The 22,639-nt window shown below is 38.1% G+C and overlaps 1 protein-coding gene across 2 annotated transcripts in view; it reads left to right on the plus strand.

Moving 5' to 3' along the window:
• atr (ATR serine/threonine kinase) overlaps positions 1-22,639 on the plus strand; it is a 140,425-nt gene that overhangs the window by 59,513 nt on the left and 58,273 nt on the right. For both annotated transcript variants that reach the window (XM_059993514.1, XM_059993520.1), the window contains 7 exons: positions 9,526-9,618; positions 9,710-9,840; positions 11,792-11,935; positions 13,170-13,263; positions 13,636-13,761; positions 14,401-14,607; positions 16,532-16,645. In XM_059993514.1, the coding sequence (XP_059849497.1) occupies positions 9,526-9,618; positions 9,710-9,840; positions 11,792-11,935; positions 13,170-13,263; positions 13,636-13,761; positions 14,401-14,607; positions 16,532-16,645 (909 nt within the window). The remainder of the gene's footprint in view (positions 1-9,525; positions 9,619-9,709; positions 9,841-11,791; positions 11,936-13,169; positions 13,264-13,635; positions 13,762-14,400; positions 14,608-16,531; positions 16,646-22,639) is intronic.

The following is a 22,639-nucleotide window of genomic DNA, read 5'->3' on the forward strand; positions in this document are numbered from 1 at the left end:
GGCTCTGAACGTATCTTCAGAATTATATTGTAAAGTTTTGATATTAGCCCTTTCTGAAAAGGGCTTAGTTCAAACAAATTCTCCAAAATGCCTGAAGACACAAAATTTGGAAAAGTAGGAAGTACAGTATTTAAGAAATTCCTAATCTGTAAATATCTAAAGAAATGAAATCTAAGCAAATTATATTTATTAGATAATTGCTCAAAAGACATAAAACAATTATCCAAAAATAAATCGGAAAATCGTAGTAATCCTTTAGCCTTCCAAGCTGAATAAGCTTGGTCTATAATAGAAGGATAAAAAAAAAATTGGATACAATAGGAATGTTTAAAACAAACTGAGTCAACCCAAAAAATTTCTGAAATTGAAACCATATACGTAAAGTATGTTTAACTATCGGGTTGTCAATTCGTTTCGGCAATTTAGAAAGAGCAAAGGGAAGAGAAGTCCCTAAAATAGAACCCAGTGCAAATCCTTGTACCGATTTAATTTCCAGGTTCAGCCAATGAGGGCTAAAAGATATATCCCAATCCTTTAACCAACATATCAAATATCGGATATTAACTGCCCAATAATAAAATCTAAAATTAGGCAATGCCAATCCACCTTCCTTCCTTGCCTTCTGTAAATATATTTTACCTAACCTAGGATTTTTATTCTGCCATATATATGAGGAAATTTTTGAATCAACATTAGCAAAAAAAGATTTCGGAATAAAAATTGGTACCGCTTGAAATATATATAAAAACTTGGGTAAAATAACCATCTTAATAGCATTAATCTGACCTATCAGAGATAAAGATAGTGGTGACCACTTAGTAAACAAACATTTAATCTGATCGATTAAGGGTAAAAAATTAACCTTAAATAAGTCTTTATAGTTTTCTGTGATTTTAATCTCTAAGTAAATAAAAGAGTAATTAACTAATTTAAAAGGTAAATTTCCATAAATTGGAACCTGTCTATTTAAAGGAAACAATTCACTCTTATTAAGATTTAATTTATACCCAGAAAAATCAGTAAATTGAGCCAACAATGATAAAACTGCAGGAATGGATTTCCCAGGATTAGAAATAAATAATAATAAATCATCTGCATATAATGATAACTTATGTATATCTGTCCCACAATTAATGCCAAGAATATTCTGTGATTCTCTGATAGCAATTGCCAAGGGTTCTAAAGCAATATCAAATAATAATGGACTAAGAGGACAGCCTTGTCTAGTGCCCCGAAATAAATGAAAAAAGAGAGATCTTTGTTTGTTAGTAAGCACCGAGGCTACTGGAGTATGATGTATCAGTTTAATCCAGGAAATGAATGTCGGACTAAAATTAAACTTCTCCAGCACATTAAATAAGTATGGCCATTCAACTCTATCAAATGCTTTCTCCGCATCTAATGAAATAACACATTCTGAAGTGCTATGTGAAGGAGTATAAACAATATTCAATAGTCTCCTAACATTGAAAAAAGAATAGCGATTTTTAATAAAACTGGTTTGATCTTCCAAAATAATTCGGGGTAAAACCTTCTCCAGCCTGGATGCCAGTAACTTGGAAAAGATCTTGGAGTCTACATTCAATAAGGATATTGGTCTATAGGATGCACAGTCAGTAGGGTCTTTATCTTTCTTCAGTATTAAAGAAATGGAAGCTCTATAAAAAGATTGTGGCAAATTGCCCAATCTAATTGCTTCTTCAAAAACCCTGAATAACCAAGGAGAAAGAGTAGCGGAAAAACATTTTAAAAATTCTACTGTATACCCATCTGGACCTGGTACTTTCCCAGAATTCATGGAGGAAATAACCCCTTTAATTTCTGCATCCGTAATAGGAGTTTCTAATGTTGAAAGATCATCTGATGATAATTTTGGAAAATTCAATTTCCCAAGAAAATCACACATGGTATTACGATCTTGAGGGAATTCAGAATGATACAGGGAGGTATAAAAATCTTGAAATGATTTATTTATCTCATCATGGTTAACTGTCAGATCCCCATTCTGCTGACGGATCTTAGTAATTTGATGTTTAACCAAAGCATTCTTCAATTGACTAGCTAACAGTTTACCCGATTTATCACTATGTATATAAAAATCAGATCTAGTTTTCATTAACTGATTTTCAATCGAAGATGTAAGTAATAAACTATGTTCCATTTGAAGTTCAACCCTTAGTTTGTAAAGCTCCTTACTAGGAGTGATCGAATATTTCTTGTCAATCTCTTTAATTTTATCAACCAATAAAAGAGTTTCCTTCTTAATGCGTTTTCTCAGACCAACAGAGTAAGAGATAATCTGTCCACGTGGATGTGCTTTAAAAGTGTCCCAAAGTGTTCCGCAAGAAATATCATGCGTGGAATTAATTGAAAAGAAGAAATCGATCTGTTCATTCATAAATTTAATAAAGTCTGGATCTTGCAGTAAGATAGAATCAAATCGCCATTGTCTAGCATTAGAAGCTGTATCCATAAATTTAATAGAAAGTTTTAATGGAGCATGGTCAGATGGCTATAATATCATAATTACAACCAATTACCGATGGATTAAAACAGGAGTCAATAAAAAATAGTCAATTCTCGAGTAGGAATGATAAACACGTGAAAAAAAAGAAAACTCTTTGTCCTTAGAATGCCGAAATCTCCAAATACCAAAAATTCCATTATCAGTCAAAAAAGAGTTAATACAAGTGGCCGACTTACTGGGTAAAGTCTTAGATATAGATTTGTCCATCAAAGGGTTTAAACAACAATTAAAGTCACCACCCATTATTAACTTATATTCATTTAGATTAGGTAGAGACGTAAATAAGGACTTAAAAAAATCAGGACTATCCACATTTGGAGCATAAACATTAACCATAGCAACCTTTTTTTTAAAAAAGTAAGCCACTAATTAACAAAAATCTACCATTCAGATCTGAAAAGATATCATGTTGGACAAATGCAATAGAGGAGTCAGTAAAAATTGAAACTCCCTTTACTTTGGCATTCGAATTCGAGTGATACTGTTGCCCCCTCCAAAACCTAAAAAAGTGATAATTGCCCTCTTTCCTCACATGAGTTTCTTGTACAAAAATAATAATAGCATTAAGTCTTTGGAATACTTTGAAAATCTTTTTCCGTTTAATCAGATGGTTTAAACCATTAGTATTCCAAGAGACAAAATTAATGGTCTGAGCCATATTTCTAAAATCAACCCTTTGGTATATAAAGGGTTAACCAAATTATAAACTCATGCACCCGGAAGAGGAACAAAAATAAGGAGCAGACCCGGAAGTGACAACATCGCGGACATATTTGTAGTTCAAAATCAACCCAAATGAAAAAACTGAAAAAAACTGGTAAAAGAAACATAAAATTTAGAAAAAGACCTCCCACCCCCCACCAAGAGGAAAAAGACCACCTCACCCAAGGTTAGGCTGGGAAAAGGGAAAGATGAAACTAAATCTACCCCCATATCAGCAGAAGACAACTCCGTATATAAAGGATATAAAAAAAATCCACCCAAACTCTAAAGAAATTATAATCACTATACTAAAACCAAATTTCTTAATATAATTGGTAATAAAAAAAACAAAAAGAATATAATCACTAGTAACTTATAAATCGGGTTAAAACCCAAACAAACCATTTAAAAAAATTTAAACTGTGATAAGAGATGCATTATAGGAAGAAGACGAGAGAAAAAAAATGGCGAAATCATTAAAAAAAAGCCAAAAATATCTTAGAGAAAAAAACCACCATCTTAATAAAAAAAAATTCACCTTTGAAGGATTAATAATAGTAACCAAAGATAAAGTACAGTGGTTGAAGTAAGTAAAATAAAAAGATTAGTATGTTGGAAAAAAAAGCTTTAACTAGGGTATAAAATATAGAGTAAACCTACACCAATAGCCAGAAACAAAATCTGGTTTTGGAAATAAAAACCATCTTACATGATCAAAATCACTCATTTATTAGAGATGAGTGTCCGTAGCAGTAGGGAAGTTCTCCTTCAGAAAGCTTCTCGCTTCAGATGTAGAAAGGAAAACCCGACGTAGAGCATTCGGAGGCGAGATTCTAAGCTTCGCAGGGTATAAGAGCGCAGGTTTTAGATTTTTCTCAAACATTCAGACATCAGAGGTTTAAAAAGAAGCCTTGCCTTCATTACTTCTGGACTAAAATCTTCTACTAATCGAAAATTGTGATCTTGAAATTTGACCATCCCTCAACGCTGAGCCACATGAATAAGTTGCTCTTTAACATGCACATAATGAAATCGGACAATTACAACCGGTGGTTTAGCTGAAGCACTCGGTGATCGACGCATAATTCTGTGAGCGCGATCGAGTAAAGGAGGACTGTCTGGGAATACAGAAAAGGGAATGCATCCTTTAAAAGTTGAGCAAAGTACTTTGTGGGGTCCCCTTGTTCAATACCTTCCGGGAGACCAAGTATGCGCAGGTTCTGTCTTCTGGACCGATTCTCAAAGTTGACACTCTTGGCTTTAAGTGTTTCCACCTGTTTAATCGTCGAAAGTAAGTTTTGCTGCAGTTTTTCAATTATCAAGTCTCGCTTCCGAGCATCCTCTTGCAGAGTTGCAATTAGAACTTGCTGCTGGTTAACTACTGAATCCGTCTTATCCATATAATCTTGAAAAGCCTTTATATCTTGTTTAAAAATTTGTCGTTGTTCTTCAAATTTTTGATTTAAAACCTCCAATAACATTTCATAAGTCAATTCAGTACGCTTAGGATCGGTCTGCTTTTTCTTTCCGTTACCGTTAGAATTCTTCCCAGGTTCTCGCCCTTTGGATCTAAGAGCCATTTCTGTATTCATTTCTTCAAAAATTCACAGTATACTCTTAAAGATAAGTCCAAGAAAGTAGCAAGAATCTTTTGGTGTAGGTACAAATAAGTTAAATAAGGGTGATCATAGGTTAAAAATAAAGGTTATGGAGCGAATCTGAAACAGTACTCACTCCATGAGCGTCTCCTGCTGACCAGGTGGGTCTTGATATTGTCTGTGAACCACTTTTTCTGCCCTCCAAGAGTGCTTTGCATCCTTGAGTTGGCCGAGCAGAATTAGCTTAGAGAGGTGGGAATTGGACATACAGATGATGTGGCCAACCCACTGCAATTGGTGTTGATTGTGGCTGTGGAGTTACTGTTAGCTTCCAGCAGGACTCTGGAGTTAGTATGTCTGTCCTGCCAGTTAACTATGAGAATCTTACGGAGGCATCTTTGATAGTAAGTTTCTAGGGATTTTATGTACCTGCTGTATGTTGTCCATTATTCCACTCCATATAGCAAGGAGGGGAGGACAATAGCTTTATAGACCAGAAGCTTAGTGTTGGTCTTGATCTCCCGATCTTCAAAAACCCTCTTTTTCAGCCTGGCGAGAGCTCCACCCGCACAGCCTATTATGTGATTTATTGCAAGGTCAATGTTGGCCTTTGAAGTAAGAAAGCTGCCAAGATGTGTAAAATGATCAGTGTTCTTCAGATGGATGTTGTCAACTTGGATGGTGGAAGTTTAGGAGCTTGATCTGGTGCAGATTGGTGCAGGATTTGGGTTTTCTTGATGTTTAGATCAAGTGCAAGGAGCTTGTACGCTCTGGCAAAAGCATCCATTATGCACTGCAGATCCTCCTCAGAGTGAGCTGCAATGGCGTCATTGTCTGCACATTGGAGCTCCTTGATGGAAGTAGTTGACACTTTGCTCTTTGCCTTGAATCTGTTAAGATTAAAGAGGTCCTCCCCCCCCCCCCCCACCATCTGAACTCCTTGTGGGAGGTCTTGGCCTGTGAGGTGAAGAATGGTTACATTGAAAATGACAAATAGGGTTGGGGCACTGTTGCACCCCTGTTTGAACTTGGCCTCAACCTTAAAAGGTTCTGTTTCAGAGCCGCTGTTGCTGTTGACTGTTGCATCATATCATTATGTAAGAGCTGCAGAATCTTGAGGTATTTCTCAGGGCACCTGACTTTGGACAGTACCTGCCAAAGGGCAGGGCAATTTAGAGAGTCAAATGCTTTTGTAAGGTTTATGAAGATCATATAAAGTGGGAGATTTTGCTCTCGGGCTTCCTCCTACAATTGATGTGCTATAATAATCATGTTAGATTTTCCTTTAGCTAGACAGAGGGCACACTGAGACTCAGACACCTCCTTGATACTAAGAGCCATACTCATCTCCTTCATGGGTCGTTGTGGGGGTGGTTGATGAATTCAATGTCACCAGTGGTGTTACGATTAAGTAGCTCCTGAAAGTGTTCCTTCCATCGAGAACTGATAGCATCATTGTCCTTTAGCAACCATTGTCCATCTTTGGATTGAAGAGGGTTTAGGCCACAATAGTTTGGGTCATACAGTGTCTTGGTGGCAATAAAGAAACCCCTGATATCACCAGAGTCAGCAAGCTGCTGTATTTTTAGGGCCTTCTCAGTTCACCACTGATTTTTATTTCCCTTACTACAGCCTAAGCTTTGGAGTGGGCTTCTCTTTTTGCCTTGCAGTTGATGTCTTTTTGCCAGGCACAGAAAGCTTTCCTTTTGTTGTTGATTAGCTCTTCTATTTCATTGTTATTTTCATCAAACCAATCTTTGTTTTTCTTGGTCTTGTATCCATTGATGTTTTCACAAGTACAGGCAGTCCCCGGGTTACGTACGAGTTCCGTTCCTGAGTCCGCCTCTTAAGTCGGATTTGTACGTAAGTCGGAACAAGTACATCTGGTATTATTTAGCGTCAGTCAAACATTTGTCTTAGTATATATAATAATATATATTTTTCCCTTCTATGCATATAAAACACTTAAGAAACGTATATATTCCAATAATTAAACCACTGTGTTGCTTAGTAATAATTGTTGCTTTCATTGGGGCAGGGCCTTTCACATGTTCCATTATTCTCACTTTATTCGTTATCCTTTAAAATTGTTCCGATTGTTGACCGACTGTAGCCTAATGCTTTTCCAATGACCAGTGACATTTCACCTCTTTCCAAATGCTTTATTATTTCCACTTTATTTTCAATCGTGATTGCTTCCCGTCAATGGAACAGAAACACTGTGGGTGGCGGGTCCCGACCTGCACCAGCTCCTGAGGACCGCTGGGTCCTAAGGACCACAGCACTGAATTCCCCAGGAGTTAAACTGCACTGCAATGAGACAGGTTAAATGGGACAAGTGGGGGCTGTGCTGGGTTTGAGTATTTGATCCTCCACAATATTCCGCGTGGGAATTTAAACTGGAGGTGGCACTGTTTTTTTACAAGGTCAAGTTGCGAGCTCGGTATCAACCTGGCAGAGATGGTACGGGAGTCACTGGATCGACATCAACCCAACACGGGAGCGGAGTGGTCTGTCACTAAATCGAACTTGGGAACCTCCGTTCTCCAGCCCAGTGCTGATATGACTGCTCCACCAGCCGACCAGAATGGTGGGGGGGGGGGGGGGTGGCAGCGGGGTCAGGATGAATCTTACTAAGAAAAATTTAAGCCAAATACAAAGTTAAACAATCAACACAGTGTCAACGGCAACGACTTAAAATGGCAGACAGTGTTCTCCTTCCTTGGTTCGTTAGTACAAGTTGTCCATAAGTCGGACGTTCGTAACTCGGGGACAGCCTGTATCAAGAATGGTGGTCTTCATTGTGGCTCAGTGAGCTTCAATGTCCTCTGGATACTGCTTTGAGAGTCTTTCAGAAAGAGCAGCCTGGAGATGTTGTACCTTCGTTGTGTCTTTTGGGCTTTCGATGTTGAACCTGGGACAGCTCAGTTTCTTTTGCACTCTATTCTTCCACATGATTTTGTTGGTCATTTGTGAGTGAACAAGCCTATGGTCTGTCCAGCCATCAGCAGCACTGATCACGGCTCTTGTATTCTGGAGCTGATGTTGGCAACACCTTCCTTCCCAATTGTGCCTTTCCAGGAATTGCTGCCCCTGCCAACTCTAGCATTGAAGTCTCCAAGAAAAAATCTTCCTTTGGAATATCTGGTACTATGCGGTCTAGGTCAGTGTAGAAGGTCTCCTTAACATCGTCTGGTGTGTCTAGGGTTGGAGCGTAGCCACTCACAGGTGTAGCCATTTGGTTGTTAGCAAGCTTAAGTTACATGGTTATGAGGTGTTCATTAATGCCAACTGGCAAATCAGAGAGGTGACTGATGATGCTGTTCTTTATGGCGAATGCAATTCTGGATTCTGGATTCATCTGCTGATTTCCCCTTCCAGAAAATGGTGTATCCATTCTTCTCCTCCTTCAATTGTCCTTTCTTGGCCAATCCTGTTTCAGAGGAAAGGCAGTTTGGAAACTTCTCAGCTCTCTTGAGATGATGGCAGAACATTTTACAGGATGATTGCTGGTTTCGCTGCCCATAAGTGTCCACATATTCCGGGCTACAAAATTAATTTGCTTTTGTTTTAAACCACAGTTTGGTGATCTCACTGGATGCGGTAATCCAGTCAGGAGTGAGGAGACAGGCTACTTTTAGGGTACCTTTTCTGCCCCTTCCCCATCTGGGATGAGCAGAGCACGTCCCAAATAGGGCTGCTCAGTCATGGGTGCAGCTGCTGAAAAGCTCTGTCTGCTTCAGTCCAAGGGCAAGATGACTATATCTAACACCCACTGCCTGTGTGCCAGGTTGTGGATGGGAGCTCCCAGGCTTCACTTTGCTGGTCTTGTCACCACTTCCTGATCACCTCGGGGCTTTGTCCAAGTTGGTCAATCAGATTACCAGACCAGAAGAAATGTCTGTGCATGAGGTCATTTAATGTGGGGAGACTGATGCACAAGCATTCACCACATGGTCATTGACAGAGAAAGGGCCAGAATCTAATGGCATGGAGACCAAGGCGATTGGGGGCCCTCTTCTGCTACATTCTTCCTTCACCTTCACAGCCGTTGTGGTGGTCCTCGTGAGTAAACCATAGGAAGATAGTGATTAATACAGTGAGGGGTTTATGATGGATATATGCAAACATGCAAAATGTGGTGTGCCAGCAAATAAGCAACAAGCAAAAAACATGATATAGTGACAATAATAGAAATATAGCTAAAAATTGTAATCACAGGGTATTTAAAATTCATGACTAAATCTGCAACTTTATTTATAGATGTGGGCAGTGATGATATTGAGAGACTTGTCATAACCTATTGTAACATCATTGGGATATTCTTAGAGTGAAAGGAAGAGAAGAATGGGAGTTTCTGTTTTGATTTCTGAAGAATGTTTTTGGACAGTCCTGCCACCCAATTTGGAAGGAGTTAGAAGCTAGATCCAGCATGCAAATTGCAACTGGGCCATAAGACAGAGTACAACTCTAATTGGAGTAGACGATCTAACATATAGTGCAAAGGAGCCACGTGATAAAACTGGTTCATTTGTTCATGTTTGGAATGAAAAATATACAATATGTAGTAAAATTAACAAATAATTATTAGCTACATTTTGTATATAGGCTTGAAACATAATTGGATTCTATTGGAATTCACATGAGAATACTAACTTATTAAATAGAATTTTAATTTTCTTAAGTTCTTTTTTCTAGGCGGACTATTTGCAGCCGAAACTATTGGGGATTTTGGCCTTTTTTAACATGCTGTTACTGAGTTCCAGTGTTGGAATGAATGATAAAAAGATGGTAAGAAAATTAGTTAATAGTTGATAGAGATTTTTGTTAACCATTCAGGAAATTTTCCCAAATCAGCTATTAATGCTGTCATTCTTCATAGGCCATGAATAGTTTAATATCATTAATGAAACTGATGGGATCGAAACACATCAGTTCTGTCCGGGTGAAGATGATGACCACCCTGAGGACAGGCCTACGATACAAAGACGAATTTCCCGAGTTATGCTGCAGGTGTGTTTTGAAATTTCACTTTTACTTTGAATGATTGGCAATGCAATGTGAAAATTTATTGAAGACCTAAATTTTTAAGAGAAAACCCTTCTTAATGAATTACTTCCTTTGATCATACTACTTACGGAAATGCTTCTTTCAAAGTCCTTTGAATGTATACTCTTTATTGGAAAGTATGTAAAAGAATATTTTGTCAGCAATCCTCAGTCATTGTTGAAATCTATACTCTATGTTTATCGTTGACTTCAGATGAATTACAGGTACCCCTCAGGCTGTGAACACTTGTCTTATGGGCATCCTGTACATAGGAATGAGCATTAGTAGACCAGAAATATGGATAGGGATGGATTTGCTGGCTGCTGTGGGGCTGCAGGCATCTTCTGCCATGTGGGAATGGGGCATTTCTGTGTGCATCTCTCCTCACCCCTCTCCTCTCAGCTGCAACAACCTGCCTGGCAACTACTTTTCTGGTGCCTGCTTGCTCTGTTTCTTTCATCCTCTTCCACATAGTTTTTGTTCACTTCTGACTTAGTAACAGTTTAGGTTCTTGGAATTGGAACTCTGTCATAACCTAGGCCTACCTACACTTATTATTTATCTGCTGATTACTATACTATGCAGAGAATTGTAATCTATTGGTGTGATACTACATAAAATAAAGATGCTGCTCCCAAAGGCAATGTTATGGCGAATTACTTGCATATTGACTTAATGAAAGTTTAATTATACTTAGTGGTTTTGTAGAAGTTTGTGGCATGCCATGCACTAAATGTATGCAAGGTGGATGGAATATATTATATTAGGAAACAGAGTTCTGTAAATATAACATCTTTGTTGGCATGCTCAAAAAATTCTTTGTTTGTGGTACTTCCCTCAGCTAAAATAAATTATTTATATTACTACAGCCAGAAGGCAGATTTGAATGCAATTATTCCCCACGTTTGAATTTACTTGGTGGAATATTAAAATTACAAACCAATTGTTGAAGAAGTAAGCTAGCAAAATAAATGTGAAAGAGGGTCAATACATGGCTTGATGGCCAGAGAAATTGAAATTTGCCTCATTAGACAATGGCGGTGGTGTTGTAGAATGGGGTTTTCCATCCTGGATTCTGTGCTGCTCGAGATTGTACTATCTTAATGGACAGCAGAAAACAACAAGCAATGAAAGATTAATCATCTTCCAACTTTCACGTTAAAAGACAGCTGTATGCCATAACTGAAGGCTTATTTATGTATCAATCAATAAATGAGCCAAGGACAAGAACACAACCTGGTAATTTGTAATAAGTAATTAATGTTAATGTTTTGGATGGTAGTTAAATATTTAGAAGGGCATGTTTAAGGAATAAAACCAATATAAATTTGTATATTATCACAATGACTTTTGCCCCTTTTAGAAATTATTAAATGAGCATATTCTTTCTAAATTATAAAGTCAAGAATTTCCCACAAGAGTATATAAATATCTTAATGTGTGGGATTGCTATTGAAGCTGTGAGAGTAATGTCAGCCAGATTCTCATTTCCTTGTTTGCATTTTGCTCAGTCAAAGGTAGAAAACAAATGATTATCAATCTTAAATATTTCTTTCTATTTTCCTATATTCTGGCAATTTTAATCATTTTGCTAACACTGTGTCTGTGAAAGGTTGAAATTATTCTGGAAAAATCTGCTTTATGCCTTTAATGTTACTTGTATTAAAAGTTATAAGTATTACTCAATGTAAGTTTTATTTCTTGAGTTGATAGAAAACAGAATAAAGTGGTATTGGCGCAGAATGGTTATTTGATCTTCAGTTCATGCTCAGTGAGCTGAAGAACTATTTCCCACAGTGACTTCATAATTGTTGCATTATATTTTGACTGTTTTTACATAACTCATTTTCTCCTTTTTAATATTTGATTGACAATGCAATTAAATGACTAAATGTTAAATGTCTATTGATTACAGGGCGTGGGATTGCTTTGTGCGTTGCCTGGAACCCAGTTATCTGGGGGCCCTTCTCAGTCAAGTCATTGTAGCTCTTTTGCCTCTAATGTCCATTCAGCCAAAAGTGACAGCTGGAATATTTCACTACCTTATTGTTGAGAACAGGTAAATTAATGTTGGTGTCAAATCATTGTAATCTTTGTTACTAATGCATTCATGTACGTTCAAAATTGAATATTATAAAGGAACATGCACACAGGTGTAAGTATTCTCGTTTGTGTAGCTGAAGTGCAAATAAAAACAAAAGCATGAAATATATTCACTGTGTTCAATGTAACAAAAACCACAGTTCTTCATTCTTGAGTGGAAACTAATTATAAATGCATACTAAAGGCAAAGTTGAACACAGGAGTTTTGCAATGTAATAGGAAGTGGGTGGTTCCAAATTTTGAGACCTGGTTTGTGAAGGGGCTGCATAACAGTAGAACATAATGAGGAGCCAAGACTCTGTGAACAGAAGTTAAGAGTAGAGATTGTAATTGTGATTTAGGATTAAAAGATGTTGCTGAGATATTATGGACTGAGGCAATGAAGGGAATATTAAATATGAGTGACTTTTTAAATTAATACTTTATGAGAAGGGAAAATAATTGTGATTGCCATGGAGATTGGTGAAATTTAGACTACAGTGACATAATGTAGGATGGAACTTACAGATTGAGTTCAGGTGCAATTCAGATTTCAGTCATAGTAGGGTTGACAAAAGAGTTGTTTAAACAGAAAAAGGAACTTTAAGATCAGACTTGTGAAATTAATTTGATGTCTTTGAGGAGACAACAAATCCAGCAGATTAGACCGAAACGGTGCATGATACCAATCTGGATTTCAGAAAGTCAGCAAACTTGATTGGTTTGAATAATTGGCACATTGGTGCCTGTTTTTGCATCCAAATCAATCGCAGCATTTGAAATGCTATTGGCATCCATGTTGTGATATTTATGGAGCTGGATAGAAGATCTGTTTATAGGATTGAATTTCATAGATTTGTCTGTTTAGGAAAGTTAGCAATCTGCACTTTTGGATGGGATTGTTGGTTCCATTTTTCTATTGACTTAGGGGGCATATGGATTTATAGCTGCCTTTGCACCCTTTTACAACATTTCATTTCTATCTACTTCAGTCCTTTATTTAACCTTGAAATGACCCACCTTAAAATGAAGTGTTATTGGAGTTTCTTCATGGATATAGTGTACAATTTGTTAATTCACCTCAGAAACAGATGAGATTAATTTTTGGGGCTAGATTAGCATAATCTCTCCATGTGTTATACAATCCATTGCCCACAAAAGAAACTGCAGATCAATATGTGTCGATAAGTTTCAACTTCTTGGTCTTTCAGAACTGAAGTAAAAGATTTTCTGCATGAGATTTACTTTTTGCCAGAACACCCCGATTTTACTGAGATCCAGAAAGTGCTGCAAGATTACAGAAAGGTGAGCCTTATCAGTGTGCTGAGAACTAATTTTTCTTTGTATTAAAATTTCAGTCAAATTGTTGTCAGGAGCTTGAAATTTGTTGTCAGCTGCCTCCTTTTGTTTGCTCTAGAAAGAAATTGCAAATCATCAAATTTAATTTTGTGGTCACTAACCCACATCAGATCATTCTCTCCCACCTTATTTTCATCAGGCTTTCAGCATCCTCTTTCGTGATGTTGCCTGGAATCTTCCAGTGAAGCTTTTGTTTTTAATGAATATGATTTAAAAATAATCTAGATATCCTTTATCAGCTGTTAGAATGGTAATTACACATTTATTTGGTTAGCTTGAGCTAACATCTGTTTCATAAATATGTGCCTTGCCTTGTAGGAAACATCTAAAAGCACAGATTTGCAAACTGAACTACAGTTATCTATGCGAGCTGTTCAGCATGAGAATGTAGATGTTCGCATACATGCACTGACTAGTTTGAAGGATACTTTATACAAGAAACAGGTACACAATGCTGATTCCTTATCAATTTATTGAAAACATGACAAGTTCAATATTATTGTGCCAGAATAACTTAATATGGTTATAGTGATACATGCAACCTATAAACAAGTCTTGATGTACTCTTGACGTGTTATGAATAACTACCAATAGCTATTGGACAATTCGGCCATTTGGATCTTTATTCCCTGGAACACAGGAGAATAAAAGGTTCATCAAGCATGACTGTCCATGCCAAAACCCTGCTGACTCCCCTTAGTTAGACATTTGTCTATTCAGATGCTGGTAGATCCTGTCCTTCTGAATTCCCTCCAGTAACAGCAACCACTACTGTTGTCAGGCTGACTGGCCTATAGTTCTCTGGCTTGTCCTTGCTACCCTTTTTATAGAATGGAACAACATTAGCCACTTCCCAGTTTTGGGAACTTCACCAGTGTCTAATGATGAAGCACATATCTCCATATGGGCCTCTGTGATTTACGCTCCAGCCTCCTACAAAGTCCAGGGACACACGTGGTCAGGCCTTGGGGATTTATCTACCTTAAGGAGTTGTAATAATGCCTCAATATCAAGAAGAAATCATTTTAGTTGAAACTAATGCTGAGGAATATTACTATGTGATCCATTTATTGTGGTTTCTAGGAGCAATTGGTAAAGCTTGCCACAGACAGTGAGACAGTCGAGCCCATTATCTCTCAGTTAGTGATGGTGCTTCTGAAGGGTTGTCAGGATGCAAATGCCCAGGCTAGACTCCTGTGTGGAGAATGCCTTGGTGAGTTGGGAGCAATAGATCCTGGGCGATTGGACCTCATGACAAGTAACACAGAAGGCAAAAGCTCTACATTTGTGGTAAGATATTTGACTTTTCATTGTCTTTCACGTTAACTTTTTTTCCATGAAGCCTCAATTAGTAAAATGAATTACGTAATTACACCTTTTAGAGCAATAGAATGTTGTCAATGAATTAATGACAACTGAACAGCTACGACATAGTGATAGCTTCAATAATGCTTAAGTTTTAAATGAATCTTTTATCTGTTGTGCCAGTCTATAAGTTTACATTTTTTTTCCAGGAAGTTTGGTTATTCATTTTTTCCGACACTGTTTGCCCTCCAAGCATCTTTCTGCCTTTCTTTCTCTGCTTTCCTTCTCTCTGCCCAACCCATGATACCTGTTTTCTTCCTTTTGTAGACTGCTGTGTTACTGAAATAAATGCCAAGATTTAATCAATGAGAGTTGCCACTATGTATGCAATCATTATTTAGTTTGTTCTGATTTTTTCTGTTGCTCTTCCTTTCATATCCCTTCCAATTTTACTTCTTTATATATTAGTGTTGGCATGAGGTCTTTCTGCCCATTGCCTGTGTGGTTGTACAGCTGTGGAGAGGATGGTGTAAGCAGGAATCAGGTACCTTTGCTGTCGTTAGTTTCAAGAGGTAGAATAACATGGGCAGAATTTTTGGGTCAGCAAGTAACAGTGCTGCATAGTGACTCTGGAGTTTTAATTTAATCTATATTGAACCTTATGTATAGGAAGAAAACATTTAATCACAGTTAAATTCATCTGAGAAAATGAATTGAAATAATTTGACTGTAGAAGAGGTTCTCTGGGATGTTGCTTCAGCTGGAATGTTTTACTTATGAAGAGTGACTGGCTTGTTTTCACTGGAGCACATGAAGTTGAAGGGGGAACTTCATAGAGGCATACAAAATTGAGAAATAGAAAGTAGTTAGTGAGAACTTTTTGCCATGGCAGAAGAGTTGAAACGGAGAGAACGTATAAATTTAAGGTGAGGAATAAAAGGTTCAGGGAAGATCTGAGGAAGAGCATTTTCACTCGGTTGATAGTTGCAATCTGGAAAGCACTGCCTGAGAAACTGTTGGAGGCAGGTACTCCCACAACATTTAACTAGCATCTGCGTCACCTGAATCACTGTGGTACAGTAGACAACAGATATTGTGCTGAAGGGTGGGATTGGAAAACAGAGTTACTACATATACATAGGCATAGACATGATGAGCTGTTCTGCTATATAACTCAATAATATGTGGTGAACTGCTTGTCCGTTTGATTGATAGGTTTTTAAAGGAATGTGAGAGCCTGAGTACTCTTTAAAAAGTTTTTTTAAAGTCAAAGAAGTTGGTAATGGAAAGCTTTCCTAAGTGTTATTGCAGCTAATAATTTGTTAGTTAATTAAGGTGCAGCTAATAACTTGTAAGAAAAGAGCAGCAAATAGTTCAATCATCTGGGCTTGAACTTCACCTTACAGGGGACCTTTTTAAAGTCTGCAAATGGCACAAATCCTATAAGAGTAAAAAATAATGACACGAATAGTAACAGTTATGAAGAGGCATACTGGTAGATGTATTTTGCATGAAATTTAACACCAGTGCAAATTCATTTATGCAGTTAGAAATGTAAAGCTGGTTGAGGTTTTAATCGAGAAATCCTTAGAAGGGCAAAAAATATTGGTTGATAATACTTATATTGTAAATTTCATTTTATAAACAGAAGAAATCCAGGTTATACGTTGTTAAGATTCAATTCTCAGGTACGTTTGAACATTTATCAGCATAAGGGGCTGAACAGCTTGAATTGAGATTATTTTAAAGTCAGCTTCTGACTGCTGCTGAATTCTTTTTAAAAATATAGTGAATTACTGATGATTTTGTTAAAAGTTAAGTGAATTTCTATAGATTAAATAATGTTAGTTGAATATTAAAAGAATAATTTGCCATTATTAAATTAGTTTTGTAATGATTTCTCTGACAGGCTGGTGTGGAGGACCCCAGTTTTGCCCATTATTTGCTGGTAGAGCTGACAAGAGCATTCCTTGCTTATGCAGATAACGTTCGAGCTCAGGACTCAGCTGCTTATGCCATTCAGGTATGTGTTTGGGTAATTTCCATATGAACCTTTCGGAGAGAATTATGTTGAGTAATAGGGAGAGAAATTAACGCGTGCTTTATAATTTGTTCCTTCCAAAAAATAATTTTTAATACAAAAAATTGAAAAAATGGAAATTTGATTGTGAATAGTTCATGACATGAATGTGTTTTCATGGATTCTAATACAGTTAACTAGATAAATAATTTTCTCTTGTAGCATCAGCAAAGATGATCAAACAGCTTTCAAAAGCTGTTAGTAAGACCATAAGACATTGGAGCATGATTAGGCCATTTAGCTCATTGAGTCTACTCTGCCATTCCATCATGGCTGATTTATTATACCTCTGAACTCCATTCTCCTGCCTTCTCTCCTTAATCGTTGACACCTAACCAATCAAGAACCTGTCAACCTCCACTTTAAGTACACCCAATGACTTGACCTCCAGAGCCATCTGTGGCAATGAATTCCACAGATTCACTAATCCTAGCTTAAGAAATTTCTCCTCAACTCTGTGTTAAATGGACATACCTCTATTCTGAGGCTGTGCTCTCTGGTCCTAGACCCCCTCACCAAAGGAAACATCATCCCCTCTTATCTCGGCCTTTCAATATTCGATAAGTTTCAATGAGATCCCCCCCCCAATTCTGCAAAACTTCAAGTTGTACAGGCTCAGAACCATCAAGTGCTCCTCATATGTTTCATTCCAAGGATCATTCTCATGAATCTCCTTTTGGACCCTCTCTGATGGCAGGACGTCTTAGTTGAGTGGCTCAGAACTGCTTAAAATACTCAAAGTGGTCTGACGTTCCCTATAAAATCACAGCATTACACCTTTGCTTATATAGTGCCTACAAAAGGTATTCACACCCCTCCCCCAGATGTTTTTATGTTTCATTGTTTCACAACATTGAATCACAGTGGATTTAATTTGGCTTTTTTTACACTGATCAATGGAAAAAGACTCTTTCTTGTCAAAGTGAAACCAGGTCTTTACAAAGTGATCTAAATTAATTATAAATATAAAACAAAAAGTGCATGACCATAAGTATTCACTCCCCCATCACAAATCATCAATGTGCAGCCAGTTGGTTGTAGAAGTCACATAATTAGTTAAATGGAGCTCACCGTCTGCAATCAAGGTGTTTCAAATGATTGTAGTAAAAATACATCTGTCTCTGGAAGGTCCAACTGCTGGTGAGTCAGTATCCTGGCAAAAACTACACCATGAAGACACAAGAATACTCCAAGCTACTCCGTGAAGAGGTTATTGAAAAGCACAAGTCAGGAGATGCATGTAAGAAAATTTCCAAGTCACTGAATATCCCTTAGAGGACAGTTAAGTCACTCATCAGGAAATGGCACAGCTGTAAATCTGCTAAGAGCAGGCTGTCCTCAAAAACTTGAGTACCTTGCAAGAAGGAGACTAGTGAGAGAGGCCACCAAGAGTCCTATGACAACTCTGGAAGAGTTACAAGCTTCAGTGGCTGAGATGGGAGAGACTGCACAAACAACTGTTGCCCAGATGCTTCACTAGTCACAGCTTTTTCAGAGAATGGCAAAGAGAAAGGCACTGTTGAAAACAAACTCTCAAGAAAGCTCAGCTAGAGTTTGCCAGAAGGCATGTGGGAGACTGAAGTCAGCTGGAAGAAGGTTAAAGGTCTGAAGAAAATAAAACTGAGCTTCTTGGCCATCAGACGAAATGCAAAACTAGGCATAAGCCAAACACTGCACACTATCAAAAACACACCATCCCTATTGTGAAGCATGGTGTTGGCTGCATCATGCTGCAGGGTGGCTTCACTGCAGCAGGCACTGGAAGACTTGTGAAGGTAGAGGGTAAAATGAATGCAGTAATATACAGGGAAATCCTGAAGAAAAACCTAATGCAGTTTGGCAAGAGAACTGTGACTTGGGAGAAGATTTGTGTTCCATCAAGACATAAAGCCAAAGCTACACAGAATGGCTTAAAAACAACAAGGTTAATACCATGCAGTGGCTGTCGGAGTCCAGACCTGAATCCCAATTTGTGGCTGGACCTGAAAAGAGTTGTTCACTCATGACCCCCATGCAATCTGACAGAGCATGAGCAGTTTTATAAAGAAGAATGGGGAAAAAATTCAGTGTCCAAATGAGCAAAGCTGATAGAGACTTATCCACACAGACTCAAGGCTGTAATTGCTGCTAAAGGTGCATCTACTATATGCTGACTTGAGAGGGGTGAATACTTATGCAATCAATGACTGTATTTTGTATTTTATATTTGTGATTAATTTAGATTAGTTTGTAGAGATCTGTTTTCACTTTGACATGACAGCGTCTTTTTCTGTTGATCAGTGTCAAAAAGCCAAATTACATCCACTGTGATTCAATGTTGTAACACAATAAAACATGAAGGCTTCCAAGGCAGGTGAGTACTTTTTATAGCCACGATATACTCTAGACCTCTTGCAATGAATGCTATCATAGCATTTGCCTTCCTTTCCATCAACTCAACCTGCAAGATACGCCTTTAAAGAATCCTGTACAACAGGGGTGTCAAACTCATTTTAGGCCACGGGCCGGATTGGGCAAAATGCAGCTTCATGCGGGCCGGATCAGTCGGGCGCGTGCGAACGCAGCTTTCATTGCCTCCGTTTTTTCAGCCTGTTCTCATGTGTCTCAGTTTCTGCTATAACTACAAAGTGTTTCACTTCACAAATTCCGTTTCTTATGAAGAAGACTGCTGAGCAAGCATTATTTTTATGATTGGTATTAACTTACAATCATAGGCTTCATATCGCCAGACCATTAATAATTAAAATAATAGATCTATCTAAAATGATCTCGCGGGCTGGATATAATTGTACGCTGGGCCGGATATGGCCCGCGGGCCTTGAGTTTGACACCTATGCTGTACACGGACTGCCAGGTCCCTGTGCACCTTTAATTTTTTTTACTTTTCTCCTCATTTGGAAAGTAGTCTTCACCTTTATTACTTCTACCAAAATTCATGACCGTACATCTCCTACGCTATATTCTATCTGCCACTTCTTTGCTCATTCTCCCAGTTTAAGTGCTTCTGCAGACTCTATGTTTCCTCAGTATCACCTGTCCCTCTTCTACGCCCATATCTTCACAGTCCTGGCCACAAAGCCATCAATTCTGTCATCCAAAACATTGACGTATAAGGTGAAAAGCGGTCCAAACACAGACCCCTGCGGCACACCACTTGTCACCAGCAGCCAACCAGAAAAGTCCCCCTTTATACCCACTCTTTGCCTCCTGCATATCAGCCAATCTTCTATCCTTGCTCAAGCAAGAGAAAATCTGCACTTGCTGGAAACCCGAGCAACACACACAAAATGCTGGAGGAACTCAGCAGGCCAGGCAGCATCAATGGAAAAGAATACAGTTGATGTTTCAGGCCAAACTAGCTTCTATCCTTGGTAGTACCTTTTCTGTAATACCACAGGCTCTTATTTTGTTAAGCAGCTCCTGTGCAGCACCTTGTCAAATGCCTTTTGAAAATCCACTGACTTTCCTTTGTCAAAGCTACCTGGTATTTTCTCAAAGAATTCCAGCAGATTTGTCAGGCAAGATTTTCCCTTAACAAAACTATGCTGACTTTGGCCTATTTTTTTTCATGAGCTTCTAAGTACTCCAAATCCTCAGTCTTAATTATGGACTTCAACTTCTTCCCAACCACTGAGGTCAAGTTAACTGGCCTATAATTTCCTTTCTTCTTCCTCCCTCCCCTCTTAAAGAGTGAAGTTTTTAATTTTCCAGTCCTCTGAACCATTCCAGAATTTAGTGATTCCTGAAAGATCATTCCAAGTGTCTCCACAGTCTCTCAGGCTACCTTTTTCAGAACCCTGGGGTGTAGTCCATTTGGTCCAAGTGACTTATCTACCTTTAGATTTTTCAGCTTCCCAAGCACATTCTCCTTAGTTATAGCAACTACACTCAACTTCTGACTACTGACATTCTGGAATTTCTGGCATACTACTAGTGTCTTGCGCTGTGAAGACTGACTCAAAATACTTAAATTTGCCTGCTGCTTCTTTGTCCCCCACTATCTCCTCTCCATTGTCATTTTTCAGCTGTATGATGTCCACTCTCCTCTCTCTTTTCCTCTTTATATATCTGAAAAAGCTTTCGGTATCCTCTTCCATATTATTGGCTTGCTTACCTTCAGTCCTTGACCTCATCTACTGCCATGATGAGGCCACACTCAGGTTAAGGAGCAACACCTTATATTCCTTCCGGGTAGCCTCCAACCTGATGGTATAAACATCGATTTCTTGAAATTCTGGTACTTGCCGCCCCTCTCTTTCACCATTCCCATTCCATTCCCATTTTCCTCACTCACAATATCTCCTTACCTCTTTCTGGAGCTCCTTCGCTTCCTTTTCTTTCTTGGCCTTCTGTCCTGTCCTATCAGATTCCCTCTTCTTCAGCCATCTATCTCTTTTGCTAATTGACTTCCCAGCTCTTTACTTCACCCCTCCCCTCTCCTATCAACTACCTATCAACTACTACCTTGTATTTTTTCCTGCCTTCCCCATCATCTTAATCTGACTTCTTTTTTCTCCAGTCCTGATGACGGTTCTTGGTTCAAAATGTTGATTGTTTACTCTTTTCCATAAATTCTGCCTGGTCTGCTGAGTTCCTCCAGCATTTTTTGTGTGTTAGTTGGATTTCCAGCATCTGCAGATTTTCTCTCGTTTACCTTCAATATTTCATTTTTTTCTCCCATGGCTTTGTTGGTTTTTAAAAGTTTACCTATCCTCTAACTTCCCAATATTTTTTGCTATACTATATCCCCTCTCTTTCGCTTTTATCTGTCTTTGACTTTCTTGGTCAGCCACGGTTTCATCATCCTCCCTTTTGAAAACTTCTTCATCTTTGGAATGTATCTATCCTGCACCTTCTGAATTGCTCCCAAAAATTCCAGCAATTGTTCTGCTGTCATCTTTGTCATTATCATCAATCAACTTTGGCCAGCTCCTCTCTCATGCATCTGTAGTTCTCTTTCCTCCACTGTAATACTGATTCATCTGATATTAGTTCCTCCCTTTCAAACTGCAGGGTGAATGTTATCATATTATGATCACTGCCTTCTAAGGGTTCTTTTACCTTAAGCTCTCTAATCAAATCCAGTCAATTATATAACACCCAATCCAGAATTGCCTTTCCTCTGAGTGGGTTCAACTACAAGCAACTTGAGGGGGAAAATGCTCTATAAAATGGAATGGTTCTATCTAGCCAAAACAGTGAAAAAATTAATTTAAAAATAACACTTATTTATAATATACATTCCAGAGGTAAATACATGTTTTCAGTATAACATTATTTATTTTGTGTAGACAATGTCTCCACAAGTGGCTCTCATCATGGGTATTTTGCCTTGACTGGCAGAGTTTATGGGACTGGGGAGTGGGAGGGATTTTAATTCTAAGAAGGGAGCATCACAGTCCAAACCAGTTCACTATTTATATTCATGCAGTTTCCCAGGTATGTATTCATTTGTGTGTATTTGTTTGAAGAGAGCAAATGCTGTCAAATGATCTCTATTTATATTTTAAGCATATAATCTAGAAACTCCTGTGAGAGAAGTAAGTAGTGGGAAACTTTCCCTTTCTGTTTGTGTCGGGGCTTTTATACAACTTGCTATAAAATTTGCTAGCCCAGCATAGATTTTGGAAAGTCATAAGGTTTAGTTTGTGTGCCTTTGCACCTGCGCACTCAAGCAGGTATCCTTAAATAAAACAAATCTGGACTTGCTTGTTTTTGGTGTTCTGAAGCATTAGATACTCATAAGACATGATTGAGTTGTAACATATTGAGATAGTTGAGATATTTATTCATCAGGTTTTCTGAAATTTGCTTTTACTGTTTTACAGGTTGTGTGTGTCACTGACCGAAATTTATGGTCATAGTCATACAATACCAAAACAGGTCCTTTGGCCCATCACCAAATTATTAAATCTATTTATAATAATCCCATTTGCC

This window comes from Hypanus sabinus, chromosome 2, assembly GCF_030144855.1.
Source record: "Hypanus sabinus isolate sHypSab1 chromosome 2, sHypSab1.hap1, whole genome shotgun sequence".
NCBI classification, from domain to species: Eukaryota; Metazoa; Chordata; class Chondrichthyes; order Myliobatiformes; family Dasyatidae; genus Hypanus; species Hypanus sabinus.